Here is a 16,675-nt window from a genome sequence, read left to right as displayed (position 1 = left end):
AACATTCAAAGAAATCTTCATACTATTTCCTTAAACCTCGAATACCCAACCCTACCACAAACTACATCTTAATACCCAAAACATCCGCACCACCAACAATCTCCGCCTTGCTAGGCATCTTGCCAACCCTCATCAACTCCGCGGACTTCACCATCACAGGATCAGCACCCATAGTAGCAACAGCCACAACAGTCTCCCCATTCGTATAAAACGCAACGAACTTCCCCTCTCCCTGCTCGCGCAGAATAACATCATCATACCCATTAACCGGATTTCCACAGTACCGCAACTGCGCCCCAAGCGCAGACCAGAATACAGGAATGAACAACTTGGGTTTCAACGAAGACAGCGGTCCACGGCGCGCATGTGCAATCGCCCGCGCCGCCGCACGTCCGGAGTTCTGCGCTACGTTCCAGTGCTCGATGCGTACGGGTGAACCCTTCGCATCAGCGCCAGGGCCGTGGTACGGGTATGTAGCTATATCGCCGACGGCGAAGACATCCTGCAGGCCCTTCACGAGGAAGTGGGAGTCTGTGGTGAGCGAGCCATCTTTCTCAAGGGTGATGGCTTTGTTATCACGGAGGAAGTCCGTTGCCGGACGGACGCCCACGCCGAGGATGACCAGGTCGGCGGGCAAGGTGGTTCCATCCTTTAGATGCACTGCGCCGACGGTGTGGGTGTTTGACGGGGAGGCGGTTGCGTGGCTGACATTCGCAGAGAGGTAGAAGGTGATTCCATTCTTCTCGAGGTTTGATTTGAAGATTTGGCCGACTTGAACGCCCATTACGCGTTCCATGGGGGCGGATTCCATGCCGACGATGGTCACGTTGTGGTTCTTGGATAGGGCGTTGCCGACTTCCATGCCGATGAAGGAGCTGCCGATTACGACGATGTTTTTCTTTGCGTCACCTGCTGCGGCAAGGATGGATTGCACGTCATCTATGCCGCGGAGGGTGAAGATATTGTTCAGTTCGCCTTTCAGACCTTGCAGTGGTAGAGTGCGTGGTACGCCGCCTGTGGCTAGGACGAGCTTGGTGTAGGGGACGGTCTTCCCAGATTTGGTGGAGATGGACTTTTGCTGGAAATCCACGGCTGTCACGTCATCTGTGATGGTCTCTATGGCCGCCTGTGCATACCACTCTTGGGGTCGCCATTGGATCTTAGTTGGATCCGTGATGAGAGCCTTGGATAGCTTGGTGCGATCTATGATCAGGTAGGGTTCTTTGGAGATGATTGTGATAGAACCGGGATATTTAAGCTCTCGGAGAGCTTGGATCAGGCCCAAAGTTCCACTTCCTCTGTTTGATATCAGTCAATGATCAGACTCAGACAAGAGGAGACCTTTCCAGAGGCAGTACTCCCTAGATGGGGCAGGGTCATTGGGAATAGCGTCAAAAGTAAAGAAAGAGACCATAGAAACAAAAACCAAAAAAAGAAAGAAATCATCGCCCGGGAACGATCCGGCAACATAAAATCAAACGGCACTCATGTTGGAGGGATGAGAGGGCTCCAAAGAAAGCGGAGGTCTATGTTTATGTCTAAAAGATGCCAGCAACAAACCGCTAGACCAAATGCCCCCTCACCCCAACCTTCCATTCATCGGGGTTCCGTAAAACAAACGAAATGAGAGAAAATGGAAGAAATGACAGCAATGGAAGGAAATGGGAGACTCACCCTCCGACCACCACCAGCTTCTCCTCAGGCTCCGACACGCTGCAATTCACAACGGGATTGCGCTGTCCTGCTTTGATATCTTCTTCCCTAGCATGAATATACACGCCACCATTTTTCTCAAAGACCTCAAACTTATTCAACGCATTGGGCGCTGGGGCATCCTCAACATCACCAGTCGTTACATTAAAGCAGGCTATGTGATAGTCAGCGTATTATTCATTGCTTCTGTGCATAGACTTGTGGTCCGGAAAAAGAGCCAACGCACCTCCATGCCATGGACAGGCAAGTCTCCCATCACTAGTCACGACGCCATTCTTCAATGGAGCTCCATAGTGCGAACACCGTGGACTGAGGGCATGGACTTTGTCGTCTAGCTTGATCAGGAGGACTTTGCCATCGTCAATCCCCTCAATTTCAGCCTCGATCTTATCTAGCGAGCTGAGGGCCGAGAAGGAGGAGATGTCCTTTAGTTTATATTCTTGGGTCATTGTGGATAGCTTGCGAGTGGATTGGAATAAAGGTTGGAATGGGGAAGTTTGAATAGAACTAAATCCGGGGATAAATGGTGCAGCAGAAGAAGTGGGAGACGAGCGGGGGGAAGGAAAATGGCGCGATGACGAGAGATGAGCACAGCGAAATCGACTGGGATGACCGTTACCCCGACTAATAGAGTATAGCCACGCACTTCGTAGACGGAGATGCATGGTTGAAGAGGGAAGAAGGGAGCGCGGGGGATCTAATAAGGTCTAGATTCTTAGTCCGTCCCATGCATTGACAATCCTGCTGTAGCGACGTAAAGGACGCATGTTGGATAGAAGTATACAGCCATGACATCACTAGCATCTATGAGACCAGCCAATCAGCAGCCGGGGATTGTCACCCAAAACTAGATCAAACAAGTTATAGAAAAGAGATCTCAGAATGGCTTTGATTGCAAGCTGCCGAAATAACAAATATGTCCAGGAAAAATAACGAGTGTGCAGGTTCCTAGACGCCATCGCTGTGCGCGCATAACATGTATAAAGAATGAAAAACATAACATATCGCTTCAAATCTCCATAGCAAAAAGACACAGTATCTTAAAACTTCCGTGACCGACGTTTCTTTTTCTGACTTGAAAGGCTCATACCCACTTCCCCCATGGTCTTGGGGTTCTCTGTAGAGGGCTGGGATGCGCGATACGAGCCTCCCAATAGGGCGGATTTAGGTCTCTGGAGCCTATTCGAGTTATACGTGCTGGGTTCGGGAGATCCACCTGGACTGGAAGTGAGATCAATCACCTCCGAGGCCTGGGAAGCGGGGATTTGGGAGAGTGGGAAAGATTCACGCATTCCCAGAGAGATTTTGGAGATTTTGGAACGAGTGGATAGAGGGGGGGACTCCGTCTCGAAGGACGGAGGGAGTGGGCTGGGATTTGGGGACTGCGCATTGCGCTGAGCACTCATAGGAGAGCTGGAAGAATGCGAGTTGGATGGTTCCGGGGATTCAGAAGACGAAAGGTTGAGATCGAGGTAGGAATGCGCCGGACTGCCCTGCAACAGCTCGTTGTCTTGTGGGTGATCAGAATCCTCATTGCTCTCGCTGATGGCGAGTGATTCATCTGGCTCCGAGGGGCCATTCCGTAATCGGTTCAAAAGTTCTCTCCATGATTCTGCAGAACTGGTTGGGGCTGCATTGCGTTTTTCCCTTCTGGAATCTCTTTGGACAATGGTGGAGTAGGGCGCATCATCACCACCGGTACGGTCAATGGTAGACAGAAGTGAGCCAGACTGAGGGCCGCTATCCCCAGATTCTCCAGGCGGCGCCAGATTCTCGTCAACGACCTGGCGCTCATGTGCTTGACTAGGCGTTTCTTGGTTCTCAGGATCATCCGCGAAAGATTGATTTGCAGACGTGTACGACAGCACAGACGGATCCTCGTCCCGATTCACTGGAACAGACGGCGTTTCTCCTCCAATGAGGGTATGGCCCTCGAGCTCGCGGCTAATCTCAGCGCCGGGAGTCACTGGCTGCCAGGATCGAGCAGAGTGAAACCCCGTGAAAGAAGGGGACGGAATAGGAGGTGTGACACTGCGCTCACCAGATCTACCAGGAGTATGTTGGATAGGTTCATCAGGCATACCCGGGGAGTCATGGGGCGACTCAAGATGGGCGACTTCATTCCCAATAGTGACAAAAGTGGTATCGTCATGGTACATTTCCTCAGGTGAGGCTGGTTGAGCATTCGGTACGGATTCCTGAACTACAGAGACACTTGAACAAGTAAGCACGATCCAACTATCAGAATCTATTTCACTGACATGCTACCTTCTGGGGTATTGTTTTGATCCTCAGATTCAGCAAGGGATTGTGGTGCAGGTTGGAGAAGCTTCGGGTCGCTGAGTTCCGCAAAAGCAAGCTCTCGGTGGCCATCATCATCTCCTTCTTCGTTGGCTAGATCTGGGACTTCAAACTTGCTGTATTGACGGGGTTCATCATCCTCATTGAAGGTAGATGGGGGCTTGCGGTCTCGCTTGGCAAGCAATACATTGATGGTCCCATTTTCTTCCACAGAACGAACCTCAGCCACCCGGTAACCAGACATCTGAGGTTGCCAATTCGTGGCTTTCGACATGTCGAGCTGTCGGAAGGCAATGATTGTGCCAACTTTCACGTCACTCTCAATCATATCAGGAACTGTGCTCATATCGGCGGGAAGAGGAGGTAGATCGTCGGAGGTATCGTTGGGAGCTTGTTCAGGTTCAGGACCATCGTCATAATTGAGCTGATCACCTTCGCCTTCACCTGCGTATTGACCCTGATAATAGGAATCTTCACCTTCGTGATAACCCTCGTAGTTGGCCTGGTCATCTCCGCCTTGGTATTGATTATCATAACCATAGTAGTTTCCGTTTTCGTCATATTCTTCCTGCTCCTCATATCCGTTGTAGACCTGAACACGTTGCTTTCTCTTCCGCTTCTTGCTCGGGCCTCTGAGCTGACGAATCAATGCATTGGCTTCTTGATCCCAACGCTGGACGAAGGGATAAGGAGGCGCAGTCACTTCAACCTCAGGATAGACACACTCGACAGCACGAATGACTAGCTTATTTTGCCAGTCAATATCGGATTGATCCTCATCCTCATCCATATTATCAGGCTCTTCTTGCGTGACTCGCACTGATGGCCTGGGTTGACGTCCGTTTGCACTAGCTTTGGCAGCAAGCTTCTTCCGTGTTTCTTCTTCGTCTTCTTCGGTCTTCGGGGTTCGCATTCCCAGAGATCCAAAAAGCATACGCCGTGAGCTAGCAATGTCGAGGGTGGTACGTCGGTGCGAAGGTTCCTGTTCTGGCCGAGACTCATCGGAGACGTCCTCCGTAGCAGGGGGTTGTGTCACCGTCGACCTACGGGGCGGAACATTTTCTTTCTCGGATGTCCCATCCACGTCGACACCATTACCAGATGCGAGATCGCGAAGCAGCTTCTCGCGCCTAGCTTCAAACTCCCTCTGTTCCTGTTCCTTCTTTTCCTTCTTCTGCTTCTTACTCGAAGATTCTACAGATTCTTGTTCTGGTTTCACAGGTTGAGGGAAGTTCAAGAATGGCTCCGGTTTGAGATGTTGTTCCGGAATGTGCCAACCTCCATTGCTTTCTTCCCACGTGCGCAATGCATCGAAGTCTGCTTCTTTGGGCAAGGCGCCTAGTTCCTTAAGCTTGGAAAGACGGCGGCGTAGTTTGAGGCGGTTGTTGCTCTTTTTAGTGCGCATAGACCCTTCACCAGGAGCGCCTATCACAACTGGTCGTTGCGCCTTCTTCGGAGGTGGAGGAGCTTCCTCTTCAGACTCCGACTCGGATTCCGATGAATCAGAATCCGAGTCTTCGGAACTTGAAGATGAATCCGAGTCAGAAGGTGCCTCCTCCGCAGGTTCTACCTCACTCGAAGAGCCATCATTGGAGTCATCGTCAGAATCATCATCAGACTCTTCATCTGAAGACGACACCGATAAATCCGACGAATCAGAATCAGAGGATACCGCCTCACTTTCCTCAGCCTGCGGGGCCTGCGGGGCCTGCGGCAATTGCGGGAGGTCAGGCATACCCTGGTCTTCCCTGTCATCTCCCTTGTTGAATCTCACAGCCTTGGAATTCCGGGGCGATGAGTCTTCTCCGCGAGATCGCTTGCTGGAAAGAGACGAAGCAGCTGCAAGAGATCCCTTGGAAGTTGGTCGCTTGACTATCGATGTAGCACGTAACGGGTGTCCACTGACATTCCGAGTTTGGTCCCTAATATCAACAAACTGAGACGGCTCCTCAAAATCGTCCTTGAGTGCTTGAAGTTCGCTCTCCAATTCATTTTTTTCGATGTCAGATATTTCGGATATCTCTTCTTCACTCTCAGACTCTGCGGCGTAATCAACAGGATGACGAATAACGGTGCCCAAAGACTCTTCCTGCTCGGGAGGCATAATAGAAAGCTCCTTTCCAAAACCAGTTTCTGGGGGTGGGAGCCATTCTCCATCCCCATCCTCGTCGGCATGGACTGCCCCAGAAGCAAACTCTGGAGGTTGTTCCCAACCAGAGAAGACTGTGCGCCGCTTCTTCCTTGGCGGGATGGTGATTGCAGGCCGTGTAGTAGTGCTTCTTTTCAAAAATGGCGCGCCAAATGGTACGCCATCAATCAGATGCTTGCCTTCGGCAGTAATTTGGTGGCGGCCACATAGCCGTCTTACCCGGAGATCTGCCAATTGAAGGGCACGGATTCTATGAAGCGCAAAATTAGCAGGCAGTCAAACAGAAGATCCCGAGAGCTTAATTAAATGCACATACACAACTTCATCTCCATCTCGAAGCAAGCCATCGACCTCCATAAAATGAAGGCATTCTGAGCCAGCAACCTCGACAACATAATCTTCCAGTCCCCACTGGCCACTGAACTCGGCATCGAAGATGCTCGGTTCCGTTTCGAGTGGCACGACTTCATTTACGTCTTCAAGAAGCTGTGCGACCGTGTATCCGCCATTCGAGAAGGCGATATTCGGTGTGCGAGAGGATGCGACAGCTGCCGTTGATGCTGGGCGATGAGTCCCATATTCACCCAGTGTAGCCGTGGACGAGGTCGTTGTCCAGAGAATGCGCGTGACCGGCAGGCCATGGCGCGAGATAACAAGGTGGAGACGCATGGTGGATGGTCAGTCGCAAGCTAAATCATTGACGCGGTGAAGGTTCTTTTTCGCGTATTGGTCGGGGTTTCGAAGTAAGGGGTTTGAGATGTTGTCTTGATGCGGGGCTGATTTAGTTAGTCCGGGCCGATCTAGCAGTTTCACTCAAGATTCAATGTGAGGACTGAGTGCCTTGGAGTTGGGCATGCGCAGGAAAACGAGGAAGCAACTGATCAGAGCTCAACCCGCGTGGAGGGCGCGCTAACCGCCTCGGGTATAGCGCATAGTCTGGGTGTCAGTGGCGATCCACGATCTATTCCTCTTTGGTGTGGACTAGTTTTTGAGACGGCGAAAATGTAAACAAACTGTCGTATTCAACAAACATCCCACTCAAATGAGTAAATTTATATAATATTAGTTATGACATGGATATATGCTGAATGCTAAACACCGCAGAGGTTTACTAAAGAGTCAAAGAACGAGAAACTACCCACAAAAAAACACACACTTCAACACTGGGATTTGATTGGGTATCGATTTTGAATATAACAATGAAGCAATTCCCTCCATAGATATGCTATATGTGCTGGAATTTTCACGAATAGAGTACCTTAAGCTCTAATGCATTTCGGAACCTAACAATAGGCACGAAAAAGGAAAGAAAACGACCAAGAAAGTGGGTAAAGATAGTGAATCACTGAAGATCCAGGGCTTCAATGATCTGGGGTTCGTGGCACAGGCTTCCTATTAGGAACACCCAAATTCATAGGGCGAAGGTTAGTTCGGGAAGGCTGGCGTTGAACAGGTTGTGGAGCATTCAGCTGAGACCCCGCAACTGGCTCATATTGCGGCGGGCTTTCTTCGTCAACGGTGTTCCGAGGAATTTTCATCATACTCCCTGGGCGTCTCATGGGAGAAGCGGGAGGCGATCCGGACTGGGATTCTGGCGGTGTGGTAGGTAGCATGTCGAATGACTCCGAGGAAGCACGGTTGTCTCGGTGACGGGGCGCTGAGGAGGATCCTTCTGCAGCGGGTCCATCTTCAAGATCCTTACCCGGTTGGGCTGTGGACTTGGCATCAGTTCCAGATTCTACTGTGCGCTGGGAGGAGGCGTCTGGTGGGTGATACTCGCGGCGTGGTCCATCCACTGGACTCAGATGGTCGGCCATTGCATCCTCGTAGCTGGGCGGTGCGTCATCGCAGACATCGCCGGAATTAACAGGCACAGGCTCGCCAGTGGGTCGTGGTGGCATGGGTGGTCGACTGTTTTCGTTCTCTGTTGGGAAGCTGGGCTGAGGTTTCGGCTTGGAGGACGATTGTTGAACTGATGCAGCCGCCATTGCATCCAATAGGGCCTGTGGAGGGGCAATTCCTGAGAAGACTCTTACTGGCATTCGCAGAGGAAGGACAATGAGTTGTGGCTGATATTGTCAGCCAAAAGGTGATCTAGAGGGTTCGTAATTCCACATACCTTCATTTCATGGGAATTTCCATAAGTCAAGCCAATTCGAATTTCCAGCTCATAGGATCTTTCAATATTGCATGTCTCGAAAGACGGAGCTACCGAGTTAGGCAAAGGATAACGATTCCACAACTTTGGGTCGATAGTCCATTCAGTGCCTGCGGGATCACCAGGTTGACCTAACGGGGTACCCATATTGCTGAGGCTCATAACAACCCAGGTGCTACTTTCAGTGCGCGTGAGATCATGGGCCAAGATTTTGGTATAGGCGATCAGTTCCACCTGCAGCATCTGAAGAAAGATTGTGTCCGGCCCATCAGTGAGCTTTTTAGCGAGGAGACGGAGCGGGACGGGTTCATTGCAAGTGAGAATAGATGGATTCGGCAATCGAGCATCAACAGACACTCGCGGAGGCTCTGTGTAACCCTCTTTGAGTGTAGAGGATCCTCGTGAGAAAATGCTCTTTTTCTTGGATCCGGCTTGGACTTGGGAGAATTGATGTTGCCGCCTGGCATAGGTTTCCTCATTGGGGTTTCCGATCCTTGGTGGCTCAATTGGAAGGAAATTTAGGGGCACAATCTATCAAATTGATGAGTACATGCCGCAATGGCCTATCAAAGGAGCATATCACCGCATATCACTTACCGATCTGATATTTTCTTTGTAGAACTGGGGTCGAATGACCGTCGCTTTGACAAAATATTTGATATCTGCCATGCCTGGGAATCCACTTAAAGATGGCGGGAGAGTTTTTCTGACATGTCGAGTGGTGTCTCTAGCTACCTCGACTTTCAACCCAGAAAAATTCAGATTGGTGAGCATGCTGTTGATGGTGCTGCATGAATTATTGAAGGGGAACTAGCAGACTGTTAAAACGAAATTGAAACCATCATCAAGCATCGTTATTACCTTGAACTGAAAAGGGTACTCGTATGACCCTGCAGCAAAGGTATATGAAGGCGCAGGAGACCCATTCTGCATCACACCGGGTGTAGGGAAGACGGTAGCAACCTTATACAAGATCTGCATTTATTGATCAGCCAATGCTCCACTCAAGCTCCTATCAGATCGATTGCTTCGATGGACCACATCCTCTCACCTTGTGAACCTCAAGCTCCGTTCGCTTTTTGTCCGAGTGCGCATTCTGGGGATGCTTAGGACCAGACAGTCGGGTGCGGCTTTCACATTCCAATTTGACCTGGATGCCTCCAATAGCCGCTTCAGTCGGTAGCTGTAGCACAACCTTGCCTGTGAGAAAGTCTAGATTTGTGTAATGGGTGTGGCGACTGTCCAATACAATGTGTGCGGACATGACGGCGGAGCGCCCGGGCACTGGCGGGGCTTTTTCTTTGTCTAGCGGGGGTGTTCAACGGGTCAAAAGGGAGAGCGCGGTCGTTTGAGAATTTTGCGACAAGAATTAGACCCTCGAAAGATGCGGATAGAGTGAGGATCGAGTCGAAGTGGTATCGTGGGGTGTGGAGAGGAGAATGCGGATTAAAAGTGAGGGAACCCGAAATGACGTTGCGAGCGTTCGCAGATCAACTGATTGCCAAGCAACATTCGACTTCCACGATACCAACCAGTATGACCTGGACTTTTGGCAGAAATTCCTAAAAGTAAGAAGGTTGGATCGGGGATACAAGCTGCGCCCCAATCAGACCACAGCCACACTTGTGGCCACATTTTTGGCCAAAAGAGCCTGTTCCGGGGGGTTCCAGAGACTATGTTGTATACAGAGTAGGTCTAACGGTTGAGCATCCCCCCAAAAGACATATAGATCAATAGTCTAAATCTCCCATTTCGATGCTACCTGTATGAATTGACTATTCTACTCGATCAATGTTTTGTACACAGATATTCCCCCCGAGGTGATCGACAAGAATCTTGAACCTCCAGGCACCCGAATTCCCACTCAGAGGCATCCGCGTTTCGCGACCCGCAGTGATCCATCGCGCCACAAGGCTGAGAGACCCCAAGGGCTTGAATTTGGTCTCCAACTCGGTACGGAGTACTGATTCATAGTCCCTCCTTCGCCAACATGTCTAGCATTGGCAGCATGTTAGTCTCAAATGATCCAATCAGACCGAAACACATACCAGCAATATCCAAGTAAAACGCGATGGCATTAAACCTGCAGAGCACATCAGCCTAGTTCCAAAAATATGATTTGCAATCAACCGACTTTCGTTTGTTGCCTGTTACCCTTCCGGCTAGCCACTTGAGCCGGTTGGTCCAGTTGATCAGGTCCAGATGACTGACGCCCATAAGGGTTCCTTTGTACCCTGCATCGCCTCCCCAACGGCTGCTAGCCACGCTAACTAAACCATCATTGGGCCCTTCGATCTCCGCAAGCACTCGGTGTGAGAGCCGAAAGGCGGACCAAATACTTGGCTCCATCGCTGCCCCATAAGAGAAATATCTGGGGTCTTTAGCAGGGGATAAAGTGATGAGGTCATGTGGCACTAACCTGACATCTTCGACATCTGGGGTATTAGGGTTGAAGGTCTCCGTCATATATTTTCGTGTCAGTTGCTCGAAGGCCCCTGTCTCCACATTGAGGCGGTTAAGAGCATAGTAAATCTGGGGCAGCAAATCGGCTGGGTAGAAAAATGGATATTAGTGCCAAAAAATGATTCCGGTAAAATGTTGAATGACGAACTTCCAATTTGATCAAATATATAGTCCGCCACAGATGAACCTACTCAACAGTTAGCAGGAAGGCGATAGAAAAGCAATGCTGCACCAGACCTTGATGTGGAGATGCGATGGTGGTAAGTGACAAGACTTTGAACTTCTCTGGTCGAATATGGCTGATCATGTACCGCGAATCAAGACCGCTTTGTGGTTTATTAGCCTGTGCTGTATATAAGGATTCTCTTGTCAGGAGATCTCACCCCTAATCACAGATAAGCATCAACGCCATTCCAACAATTGAGGAATCTTACCATGCTATGTCTACACAGGATTCTGTCAGAATATGTCGTCTTGTGTGATTAGGGATGGGGCTATACACACGCAATAATATTAACATCTTTCCCTCGAGCTCCGGCCTCGATATCTCGCGCTAATTCTGCTGCCCGCTCCTCAATGGAGCCTGACGGAGGCACAGTAGCCGTGATAACCTCAACACCACGCGCTGTGAGTGCCTCTTTGATCCCACGCCAATACTGAACACCAGGAAGATACCGGCCAGCTAGGTGTAGTTCATCAAACCCGAGCAAGCCATGGGCGAGAACGATAGGGTATTTTGGTGCAGCTAATTGCGAGTCAGCAAGCGCACATAATGGTCAAATCAGCAAATACGAACCATATGTATCACGGACAATCGAGTACTCATCGTAGATCACTCTGCCATGATCCTCTAATCGCGGTTCGAGAATTGGTCTGGCTCTGCATGGAGATGCGTGGTACCATCTGTTGGGAGAGGAATATACAGACTGCCTGTATGTCGAGAATGTCATCGAAGACCATTTGCATGCATTCTGCGTAGGAATTGCATATTTCATTGTGAGGCTCGTGATGGTGGTCGAACAAGGGCCAGGGAGGAATGACGCAATGGGAAAACGATCGCTGCTGCCTCAGGCCAACATGCACTACACCCCTGTAAGTCGACTATACATGCCTTCTTCCACAAGATAAACTAGCAAGGAATTAATGAAAAATGTCATTGAACGTGTCTTGTAGCTCCCCGTAGGGCCTGTCTTCCAAATAATGATGTTGCGCGATCTTCAATATCTTTCCAAACTACAAGTATTTTTCCAACTAGATCTTTCGCAAGCCTATGTTATTCAGGGGTATAGATGCATAAAGAGAGAAGGAATGGTGCATCATGATCCCAGCTAGTATCAAACTCAAGCTCGCCTGTAGGTATCATTGAAAAATATGATAAACCTGTGCAGCTATCCCCTTGAGCGGCACAAGTCACGACGAATGCATACATATAGTCGAGATAAAACACAGATTTGAAGGCAATGATTCACAGGATGAGGCTACCACTAGATTGAGGAGACCAGTACTCTTATGGCCTTTCAGAACCTATCTCTCTATAGACAACCATCTGATGTCGAAACCCACTGGAGCCAAGATGTTCAGGAACTATCCTGCGGCTCTCCTCGTCACGTCTGGCATCAAGTCAAATCACATAGATATTTCGCGGTTGTATTATCCAGTTTGAACAAGCTGGGAGCATGTAAGCTCAGTGAGATCATTCTGTAAGTGCCTGAGAGTAGTCAGGTACGAGTAGCCTTCGGTGTTATGGTGAGCAATAGTCAGGTTCCCATACACAAAAAAGGCCAGCATAAGAAAGAAATCACCAATGACTGGGAAAGTGATTGGTGACCCACATGGCGTACACAAAAAGACATAAACCAGAAAGAGAATGATATTGTCCGACAAGTGGTTGGATATCGATGAACATACACGCAAGCGCATTCCCGCGAGGAAAGAAAAGATAAACCAAAATATCTACATTATGCCTTGATCTTCTCAGGCACCTCGGGCTTGACGTCGGTCGTCACACGGATGAGGTCGGCGACAACCTTGTCGCCCTGTTTCTCGCCAGCGACCTTGATCTCCTGGAGCTTGGTTTCGGCTTCCTTGTTGGCCTCCTCCTCGGCTACCTTGAATCCGCTCGAGTGCTAAATTTGCCAGGCATGTTAGCTCTGCAAGATGCCACATTATGGCAGCTGTCTGGGAGCTGTATCTCACCTCGGCTTCGAACTTCTTGTATTCGTCCTCCTTTTGCTTCTTGTATTCTTCGATCTCCTTCTGGGCCTCTGCCTTGGCATCCCTTATCCGCTTGGTACGGTCTATTTAGGCGCAAAATGATTAGTTTGACGATATGGATGACGACCAAGAAGCTCGAATTGCGTACACTCTCTGGCTAAATGTGAGGTGACGTATTAGTGTCCGTGATAAGCATCGATGAGGGGTAAATATATGTTAGACTTACCTTTCTGCACAATCTTCTGGGCCTCTCTCTCGGCCTGGCATGTCCGTCGTTAGTATCCCCACACTGCGCCCATCATACAACAAGACATACATCGAGGAGGGTCTGAATGCCCGCGGAGTTCTGAGCCGACTGTTGTTCAACCGTTAGCAGCTGGCCACCCATTCCGAGATAGCTCGCTCACCATATTTGCTAGAGACCTCTCGGCTTTGGAAATATGGTAGATAGAAAATAAGGCTGGACAGGGACGATTAAACGGCGAGTCTGGAGCTCCGAGTCCAGGTCGATCGGAGCCACGCATCGCCCCCCCAGAGCGGTGGGGGTTCTGCCATCAACCGCCGCCCGGTGATCGATAAACTGATAATCCCCGACTCGTTTTCGAGATCAGCTGTTACGCCAAAACATTGTTCTTGTGCCATTCTTTGCCAAATCTCTGGATTGAGCCGTGCTCTTGCTTATACTGCCATGTCTCGCGCATCAAAATTCACACTGGCAGCCACCGGCCTCGGCACAATGGGTATTGTGTGGTTTGTCCACTGGGCACAAGAGGCGGACAGAGCGGTATGTTATGACTTCAATTATCGATTCTTGGGCTATACTTACTTTATTGAATGGCAGGCTATGCACAGAGGTGTCGAACGCGATATGGAAAAGCAGCGTATCCGACTAGAACGCCAGGCCGAATTCGAAATGCAAAAGGCCCTCGAGCAGGAGTATCTCAAGCTCCAGACAGTACACAGCACCACAGACGACTCAAATCCTGCCAGCCAGAGTACAAATCCGCAATCATAAAGAAGCGATATGACTATGGATATCATGCTCTGTTGTTTTGCGCGATACAGTTTGCGATTCGGTCTTGATGCGTCTGACTATACCAATGAATACAATGGTGGGCTGATCCCTCATGCATGGGAACAAGGAGTTTAAGTGGTTTGAATATGCATGCAAAGTTGTACAAATATCTGAAACTTGTGGTGTATGATATACCTCATCTGTACTATATAACATGAAATCGTCTCTCTTCCATATTGCCGATGTCCGGGTTTGGTATTATCATCACTTTTTAGATGTCAAGGAGCCTAAAGAGTCTAGATTATTGACTCGATTCGCAGGATCTATTCTACTTTTTCTTGAGAAGAGGATTGAACCCCTCCTCAATTTGATGGGTATGTATGCGGGCCAATGGAATGTGTTTGTACCGGCGTAGTGAAGTTCCATCGGTTCTAGAGCAAATGAATATCTAATTAGAGCATTTAAGCTTCGCTTTCCTTCGAATTAAACCAATCATACTCAATATACCTGCGTGGATTGGGTGTACATAGTGTAGTTGGATTGGGTTGCTGAAAACGGGCATTCCCAATCCGGAGGTATGAATTCGTCCAACCAACGATGAGCGTCCAATTGAATATTCCTACCCTGGTGCTCAGGGTGATTGCATTTAGAAAACTAAGAACCACTTTCTTCTCATTTTCCAATCTATCATGAAAACTCTGGCCCCCGTGCGGTGATGCTGGCCATGATTCCACGCTCAATGACATCTAAACGACCCTTGCACAATGTTCTGATAGTTCTATCAGTGCTATGCTTCTTTTGGGTTACATTCAAATCCTACAGCACATTTTATGCTCTTGAGCTTAACCATGCTTCCAGCCATAAGTCGCAAAAGATAGCCAAAGTGTCTATGCTATATGGAGAACCCAACCAAATGTACGAAAGAGCGCTGCAAAGCCATCAACGCCACGGAAAACGATGGGGATACCCCATGTACATCCTGCGACAGGATATTGCTGTCGGATTTTGGAATAAACCGAGTTATCTGATATCCTTGGTGATCAATGAACTGGCCAAGCCAGCCGGCGAGAGAATGGAGTGGCTGATGTAGGTTCTTCCTCCTTACTATGCCGGAGAAAATACTAATTCCTGAAGGTGGGTGGATGCAGACTCAATTATGCTAAACAATGACATACCCGTGGAGATTTTCCTTCCACCATCGGACTTGAAAGATGTTCACCTGGTAGCAGCCCAGGACCAGAATGGCCTCAACACTGGAATCATGTTCCTGCATGTCCACCCGTGGACGATCAGTTTCCTGACCGAAACGATGGGCTATCCTTTGTATCGACCTCAGATTGATCTTGGTCGATCCGCCGACCAAGAGGCCATGAGACGTGTGCTCAATAAGACGACAGGGGGTCCGAAAGGGCAAGGTTACGCTGATGGGGTCTTCTATCTGCCACGACCATGGATTAACACCTATGAATGGGATTGGGCATATGAAGGCAAACGAGGGGATCTCCTTGTCCATTTCCCGGGCTTGGAAGAGCAGCGATGGCCGCACATGGCGAAGTGGTTGAATATCGTTGAGACCACACCTCATGAATGGAACCTGCCACTTGAGGAGACTGGTTATATGAATAGAACCACAACGTACTGGTCACAAATACGAAGTGCAAAGGATAGCATCAAATTTGCAGAGAAGAAGCTGCAGTCCGGAGAGGCAGTGTCGGGAAATACCAAGGAGGCTGTTGGTGCGTTCAAGAAAGTACTGCGTGAGGAATCGGACAACATGGAGTTGGTGCAACAACAACTCCGAGATCTGGATGCGCTGATTGGAATGATATAGGCTTTTATGTCAAGAAAATACTCCATTATAAATCTTCTTTAATGATTGTCGCTTTGAGATAAAAACTTGACCCGCTACCATATAGTTCAAAAAGATCTAGTTCACCTGCCATGTACTAAATCGTTCAAGTCCTGGAGGTTCCAACTGACTTCAAGTTTTAGTCTTTCGCCTGGTATCGGAATTGAGAAGAACTATAAATTGTATTCTATATGTACTCGGCGCCTGTTCAGCAAGGACATTTCGATGCCCTATCACTTTTGGGACTATATTCTTAATACACTTTTGACTACTTATATACCCAGATAGCCATGGTGCTCAACCAAGGCATTTATTCCTGGAGTGTAATCTTCCTCACAAAAGTCCTCGAAAACCCAGTTTTCTTCGATTGTTATCCTTGCCTCCGATCTAGCCGCAGCGAGAGCGTCCGCTTTCAATTTTCTCTCGCGTCCTTTTACTTCGTCATAGTACTCTAAAGGTACTCAGCCCTCATTTCCAACGCCAATCACTTCCTGGCAAGCTTGAATTAGGCGCAAGTAAGGCTTTGATCTTGCCATGATCCTTGGAGCGCGTGCTCGAGAGCTGGGCAGACCCAGAAAAAGCCGTAGGCAATGAACAATGGCGCCGGCTCGGGTCCATGGATCGGATAACCTTACCTGAACCTCACACGGCTGGGCTCTTGAATGTGGGAAATACACTACACATTGCTTGCATATTATCACCTACATCTGCATTCGAAATATATTGAGTTATTCTAGGATTGGATTGCCGGTTCATCCCATTCAGTCTCAGCCGTTGCTTTAAGAAAGTCAATTTTAAACACGATACTCCTTA

General features: G+C 49.1%; 7 protein-coding genes across 7 annotated transcripts; 2 read left to right on the top strand and 5 right to left on the bottom strand.

Moving 5' to 3' along the window:
- Window positions 1-61: 61 nt before the first annotated feature.
- Window positions 62-2,162, bottom strand: nfr1 (putative AIF-like mitochondrial oxidoreductase (Nfrl); the record flags this gene model as incomplete). Its single annotated transcript, XM_057174944.1, has 3 exons — window positions 62-1,298; window positions 1,675-1,867; window positions 1,940-2,162. The coding sequence occupies 3 exons, from the start codon at window positions 2,160-2,162 to the stop codon at window positions 62-64; spliced, it is 1,653 nt and encodes a 550-aa protein (XP_057031991.1).
- A 591-nt stretch (window positions 2,163-2,753) lies between these two features.
- Window positions 2,754-6,832, bottom strand: N7457_003898 (uncharacterized protein; the record flags this gene model as incomplete). Its single annotated transcript, XM_057174943.1, has 3 exons — window positions 2,754-3,927; window positions 3,975-6,413; window positions 6,480-6,832. 3 exons carry the CDS (start codon window positions 6,830-6,832, stop codon window positions 2,754-2,756), a joined length of 3,966 nt encoding a protein of 1,321 aa, XP_057031990.1.
- A 692-nt stretch (window positions 6,833-7,524) lies between these two features.
- N7457_003897 (arrestin (or S-antigen), N-terminal domain protein) lies at window positions 7,525-9,585 on the bottom strand (the record flags this gene model as incomplete). Its single annotated transcript, XM_057174942.1, has 5 exons — window positions 7,525-8,232; window positions 8,283-8,852; window positions 8,919-9,131; window positions 9,183-9,296; window positions 9,373-9,585. The coding sequence occupies 5 exons, from the start codon at window positions 9,583-9,585 to the stop codon at window positions 7,525-7,527; spliced, it is 1,818 nt and encodes a 605-aa protein (XP_057031989.1).
- A 704-nt stretch (window positions 9,586-10,289) lies between these two features.
- On the bottom strand, window positions 10,290-11,779 carry N7457_003896 (triglyceride lipase; the record flags this gene model as incomplete). Its single annotated transcript, XM_057174941.1, has 8 exons — window positions 10,290-10,315; window positions 10,370-10,404; window positions 10,456-10,692; window positions 10,741-10,870; window positions 10,933-10,971; window positions 11,022-11,110; window positions 11,289-11,529; window positions 11,581-11,779. 8 exons carry the CDS (start codon window positions 11,777-11,779, stop codon window positions 10,290-10,292), a joined length of 996 nt encoding a protein of 331 aa, XP_057031988.1.
- Window positions 11,780-12,742: 963 nt separating this feature from the next.
- On the bottom strand, window positions 12,743-13,522 carry N7457_003895 (uncharacterized protein; the record flags this gene model as incomplete). Its single annotated transcript, XM_057174940.1, has 5 exons — window positions 12,743-12,910; window positions 12,981-13,081; window positions 13,225-13,258; window positions 13,315-13,353; window positions 13,406-13,522. The coding sequence occupies 5 exons, from the start codon at window positions 13,520-13,522 to the stop codon at window positions 12,743-12,745; spliced, it is 459 nt and encodes a 152-aa protein (XP_057031987.1).
- A 164-nt stretch (window positions 13,523-13,686) lies between these two features.
- On the top strand, window positions 13,687-14,013 carry N7457_003894 (protein PET117; the record flags this gene model as incomplete). The annotated part of the gene is made up of 2 exons (XM_057174939.1): window positions 13,687-13,782; window positions 13,840-14,013. 2 exons carry the CDS (start codon window positions 13,687-13,689, stop codon window positions 14,011-14,013), a joined length of 270 nt encoding a protein of 89 aa, XP_057031986.1.
- A 913-nt stretch (window positions 14,014-14,926) lies between these two features.
- On the top strand, window positions 14,927-15,844 carry N7457_003893 (glycosyltransferase family 34 protein; the record flags this gene model as incomplete). The annotated part of the gene is made up of 2 exons (XM_057174938.1): window positions 14,927-15,099; window positions 15,148-15,844. 2 exons carry the CDS (start codon window positions 14,927-14,929, stop codon window positions 15,842-15,844), a joined length of 870 nt encoding a protein of 289 aa, XP_057031985.1.
- Window positions 15,845-16,675: the final 831 nt, after the last annotated feature.

The sequence above is a fragment of the Penicillium paradoxum genome (genome assembly GCF_028828445.1).
Source record: "Penicillium paradoxum strain IBT 22861 chromosome Unknown utg000004l_segment0_segment0, whole genome shotgun sequence".
In the NCBI taxonomy this organism is placed as follows: domain Eukaryota; kingdom Fungi; phylum Ascomycota; class Eurotiomycetes; order Eurotiales; family Aspergillaceae; genus Penicillium; species Penicillium paradoxum.
The sequence above is the reverse complement of the archived record's forward strand: the minus strand, read 5'-3'. Positions and strand labels throughout refer to the sequence as shown.